Source organism: Silene latifolia, chromosome Y (genome assembly GCF_048544455.1).
Source record: "Silene latifolia isolate original U9 population chromosome Y, ASM4854445v1, whole genome shotgun sequence".
Lineage (NCBI taxonomy): Eukaryota > Viridiplantae > Streptophyta > Magnoliopsida > Caryophyllales > Caryophyllaceae > Silene > Silene latifolia.
In genome coordinates this window covers 433,049,765-433,055,445 of record NC_133538.1, presented here as the reverse complement: position 1 = coordinate 433,055,445, position 5,681 = coordinate 433,049,765, and the positions used below count along the sequence as shown (strand labels likewise).

General features: G+C 33.2%; 1 protein-coding gene across 1 annotated transcript; it reads right to left on the bottom strand.

Moving 5' to 3' along the window:
• Positions 1-512: 512 nt before the first annotated feature.
• LOC141632583 (uncharacterized) lies at positions 513-2,931 on the bottom strand. Its single transcript, XM_074445120.1, has 3 exons — positions 2,073-2,931; positions 753-1,910; positions 513-649 (listed from the first exon to the last, which is right to left on the bottom strand). Exons 1-3 carry the CDS (start codon positions 2,929-2,931, stop codon positions 513-515), a joined length of 2,154 nt encoding a protein of 717 aa, XP_074301221.1.
• Between the last annotated feature and the right edge of the window lie 2,750 nt (positions 2,932-5,681).

Here is a 5,681-nt window from a genome sequence, read left to right as displayed (position 1 = left end):
CGATACGGGACCACATGGCATCAAGTGTGAGATGACTAGATTTCAACCAAGCCTTCAATACAGAACTGTGTTACTCGGACTCGGGTACGCCGTATCTGATCTGATACGTATCCGCGTATCTGATACGCCAATCTCGGATTAGTTAGATACCTGGACACAGTCAATAGCGTATCTTGACCAATTGTTTGGACACCGATACGATACTTCAAATAATTAATAAAATTATTAAAAACAAATATAAAAAAAAACTAAAATGATAAATTGATGATATTGATATGATGAACAATTTTCAGCCCATAATGTTGTTTCTGCAAAATTTTCCAACAACATTAAAACCATCTTAGTTCCAAAAGTAACAGACTAAACTTATTAGAGAATATATTATCATCATAATAATAATAATATATTCTCTAATAAAACTCTAAACTTCTAAAGATAATACAAAATCCATAAAAATCAACATCACACTGCCAAACAGCAACTTCTTGCTTCATTTCCTACAACTTCAGCCTTCATGCTTCATTTGCTGCCTCCTCCACATGCCCATCCTCATCTCCAAGTTCAAAGAAGACGCCTTCCAGCTCTGGATCATTCACGGACAGATCTGCCAGCTCCAAAAGTTCAGCATCGACATTGTACTTGTCACCGCCTAAAAATTAAGAAAATAAGATAATTACTAATAAAAACATAATTTTATATATGAATTTATGAAAAGAAAAATAATAGAATAGAAGGAATGCTTAGTTGTTTACCAATATCCCAATACTTTGAAGGACCATTTTTATACTTTTCAGATTGTCGAGCCAAAAGACGAAGGTTATTATGTACTTTAACCAAGTCTTTTGCTCGAGTTGAAGTTAAACGGTTTCTTTTCAGAGTGAGGATGTTGTCATAGTGGCTCCAATTCCTCTCACAACAAGACGAGGATGCCGGTTGAGATAACAATTTAAAGGCAAGAGTTTGAAGATGCGGAGCGGAAGAGCCATAATTAGCCCACCAACTAATGGGCTCTTCATCATCTCTGGCAGCTAAAACGTGTGCTAGGCTAAAAAAATCCAAACCTGACGAGAATGATCCATACTCCTTCATAACGTTTCTCAATTCCTGAGGATCGACAAATAATCGTTGAAAACATAAATTTCTTTGAGAAGACACCTCTTGATCTTGGTGAGGAGCAACTCTTTGAAATATATTCCGACCCTCGGTCTGCCACTTAGTGCCATAATATTTCGGGACAAGCGAGTGAGCAAGACAATGAAGGGGAGTATTACTTTTATTCCACCTCGACTCTAACACTTGTTGTATTGCATCAAAGAAAGGTGAAGAATCGCAATGAATATCTTTTTCCTCTTTCTTAAATATAATCATCTTAACCTCTTCAATCATGCTATCCCACATATCATATACCAAGTGCAAAACCGGAGCATCCTTATCGCCTATGCGAATCATCTCGTAGATAGGTTTACCAAACTCTAAAAAGTATTCTATTTTCTCCCACCAAGACTCATCCAATATAAGCATCCTGATTTTCTTAGCTTTTATGTCATTTGGATTATTAGGTGGTGACCTAAACAGAGTTCTCCATTCAGGATCTATCACCATCTGGTCAAGTGCGGATTTAACTAAGCCTAATCGTTCCGCAACGATATAATGACTCGCAAATCTTGTTTTGGCAACATGAAGAAGCTGATGATTAGAATATTTTTTAAACAAAGACTTCACCATATCATGTCCACTAACAAATTTTGATATCTCTTTGACTTCGTCACAAAGCAAATCAATCCAATGACATTGATCATAGTTATCTGAATTTTCAGAAGGTTCACAAATGCTTTTGAAAGCTAAATTAACACAGTGAACAACACATGGAGTCCAGAAAATAGAAGGATGCTTTTTTTCAACCAAACCTCCTGTACAAGTAAAGTAAAAGAAAATTTAAAAATCAACCTAAATTCTAAACTCTAACCAGTAAACAATTAAACACATAATTAAATGACAACAATTTTTTTCTCATATATACTCTGATTAATAAATGGCAAAGTTTACAGTAGCCTAAAACTTAGAAAAATTACCTGCAGCCTTAAAATTAGACCCGTTATCAGTAACGACTTGAACAACATGTTCCGCGCCAATTTCATCAATAGCATCAGAAAAAATCCCAGCAATATAAGTAGCATCCTTTCGGATACCGGACGCGTCAACAGAATCCAAAAACATAGCAGTAGTACCAGAAGCCGCCATGATGTTGATAATGGGTTTACTTGATCCATCAGACCACCCATCCGAACATACTGATACCCCCCTTTTGACCCATCCATCTTTTATCGGTTGCAATAATATGTTCAAATGTGAACATTCTTGCGCAAGTAATGTGGTCCTTAGACGATTGTATGATGGTGGACAATATCCAGCGACATTCAAAGTAGATAGCTTGTAACAAAAACTTCGAAAATGGGGATTTCTTACAAAGTTAAATGGGATGGCACCCGAATAGAACATTCTGGCACACTCTTTATCAGCATCGTCTCTATCTTTAAGATTAAACGCCTTCACAATAGTAGATTGGTTACCTCTTCTTCTTTTTGGTTGAACTAAATCGGAACCCGACGGGAGAGAAAGATAATCCGACTTTTGCTTTGCTGCCTCTTGTTTCTTCTTTTCCTTTGCATTAGCCAAATCCACCTCAATTTGGAGTTGTCTCACTATTTCTGTGGTTATTTTAGAACATGAAACAATACCTTGATTTTTTTGTTTAAGTAAATGAGCAGACACTCTTGAATATGAGGAGGGTTTTTCAATACCACAATAGTTACATCTCCATGTACGATTTCCGCCACCGTCACCGTGACCCCGTAGCACAGTAACATGTTTCCAGAGAGGATATTTTTCCAGATCTAAGTTATATAAGTTATTTGTTTGAGAAGTAGACATATTTTGGTATATATTTGATATTTGATATATTTGGTATATATTTGATTATTTTCAGATCTAATTTATCTAACTTTGCCATTTTATTGTGTGATATATATAGGCAAAATAGGAAGGAGAAGAGTTGAAGAGTCTTGTATGATATCCCAAGAAAAAGATTTGCAGGACAATAAGAGTCGTTTTTTTTCTGGGGAAGGAAAAGAAACTGGATGATTTGAAGGGGTGAGTATAGTTGCAGGTGATGGAACTTGGAAGGGAAAGAAAGTTGTGATGATGACAAATATAGATTAGGTGTAAGGGATTAGTGGAGTCGGCGTCTAACTTGTCACTTTTTCCTTTTTTCCTTTTTTTTTTTTTTTTAAGATGTGTAATTTTGTTAAATTATTATTTTTAATATTTTATCTATCGTAAATGACGTATCATATCGATGTCGTGAATGTTATTAAAATTTGTAAAATTATATCGACTTTAACCTTCTATATAATTACGTTTATATACGGCCGTTACACTTAACTCAAGATACACTTGTTATCATTACATTTGAGTTATAATCGTTTACTCGTTCTAAATATAACTCGTAAGATCATTGTATACTTGAATATGACTTAGTTGTACGATCATTTAGATTATAACGATTGTCATCGATTCATTTGAGTTACAATCGTATAATCGTTAGGTCATTACTCGAGATAACTGTGATTGTATACTTGAATAGGACTTAGTTGTACGATCATTTAGATTATAACGATTGTCATCGGTTCATTTGAGTTACAAACGTATAATCGTTAGGTCATTACTCGAGATAACTGTGATTGTATACTTGAATATGACTTAGTGTACGATCATTTAGATTATAACGATTGTCATCGGTTCATTGAGTTACAATCGTATAATCGTTAGGTCATTACTCGAGATAACTGTGATTGTATACTTGAATATGACTTAGTGTACGATCATTTAGATTATAACGATTGTCATCGGTTCATTGAGTTACAATCGTATAATCGTTAGGTCATTACTCAGTCTAACTGTTATTGTATACTTGAATAGGACCTACTTCTACAATCATTTAGATTATAACGATTGTCATCGGCTCATTTGAGTTACAATCGTATAATCGTTAGGTCATTACTCGAGATAACTTGTAAGATCACTATGATTATATACTTGAATAGGACTTAGTTCTACAATCATTCAGATTATAACGTTTGCCATCAGTTCATTTGAGTTATAATCGTCATTTAGATTATAATGTTATTTTGTACGACTATATATTAACACTAATTTTGTTTTATAATTTTTTATAAAGATAATTTTATTTTATTTTAAATTTTATGAAAATTTGTACTTTTCAATAAGGTAAAAATAAGTTTATATTTTGGGAAAATTATAAGTAAATCATCATTTACAATACAAAAGTTTATATTTTGGGGAAAATATAAGTAATTTCTTTTTTCTAAGGAAAAATATTATAATTTTATTATTTGTATTTTTTTTCTTTAAATTTAATTATGTTTTGGAATAAATATTTGTGTTTTAGTATGTGGGATATTCAAATTCTCATGAAATTTTGAGTAAGGTGTTTTTATAAGTTAAGGGGCGTAATTATTCCTATTGAAATTTAACGACTTAATTTCACGATTTGACATAGTAATGGAGTTCGATTACTTAAAAAAGAGCTTCATTTATTATTTATACGATAATTTTTATTATATACTCCATCCACACACTCATTTTCATCTCATTTCAATAAAATACTATTCACATATATTAGAAAAATTGGGTGAAAACGATTGTGCGGACTGCGGAGGGAGTACGATTTTTATTGTCTAGTGGAAATTGTAAAGGGGCATATATTAAATTTTAACAATATGTAACTCTTTTTTTATAAATTTTCGTTGGAAGAAATTTATGTCCGTCACCTACGTTAATTTTCCTTTTTACACCACTCAACCAAATAGAAATTAAACTAAACTTAATAACATTAAAAATCCAACTTATAAAAGAAGAAAGAAGGATTTAGAGAGTTGTGCACCACTTGTCCATCAAATTTAATTAATTAATATACAATATACATTTAATTAATGTTCCATACATGGAATATAACCCATATCACATACAATATGTCTCATTGTAGAAGGACACTATTCGTTTAAAACTATAGACGAATAACGTCCGTTTAAACTTTAAAGTACAAAATTGTGTATCACACGTGTCAATATTTGGCATCAAAATTTAAAAAATTCACCTCTACAAGAGTTTTGCAGGCGGCGTGCTCTCAAGTCTCAACCTCCTACTTCTCACTTTCTCAGAGTTTTTTTTATATATTTAAAGTTTTAAACTCCCTAAAAAAAATCTAGCCAAAAATCTAGCCTTTCTCTCTCTCAATCTATCCAGAAACCATTTCTTTCATCTTCCATGGATGATGTATTTACAAAACAGATGAGAAGCAAAGAAGAACCCTTCTTCCTCTTCCATCAGCCTCTGTCGGTGACTCGGTGTATCGTATCGCATCCTTCGTCTTCCATAGTTCCATGTATGTCGTCGCTTTTCCATATTTTACTGCTCTTTTGTTCACTGTAAATCCGTATCAGTATCGCATACTGGATACGCGTATCTGATACATTTTCCGTATCGTATTGCGTATCGTATCGTATCGATACGTAATACGGCTACAAACACACGTGTCAGCGTAACATAGATACAGAATCTGCTGATTCAACACGGGAAATTGCTGTGTTACCAAGATGGAA

Excerpts from the sequence above, each read along its gene's own strand:
- LOC141632583 (XM_074445120.1), bottom strand. The coding sequence starts at position 2,931 with ATGTCTACTTCTCAAACAAATAACTTATATAACTTAGATCTGGAAAAA. Across the intron at positions 1,911-2,072 it reads GTCTAATTTTAAGGCTGCAG|GAGGTTTGGTTGAAAAAAAG; the intron begins GTAATTTTTCTA and ends TTACTTGTACAG. Across the intron at positions 650-752 it reads TTCAAAGTATTGGGATATTG|GCGGTGACAAGTACAATGTC; the intron begins GTAAACAACTAA and ends CTTAATTTTTAG.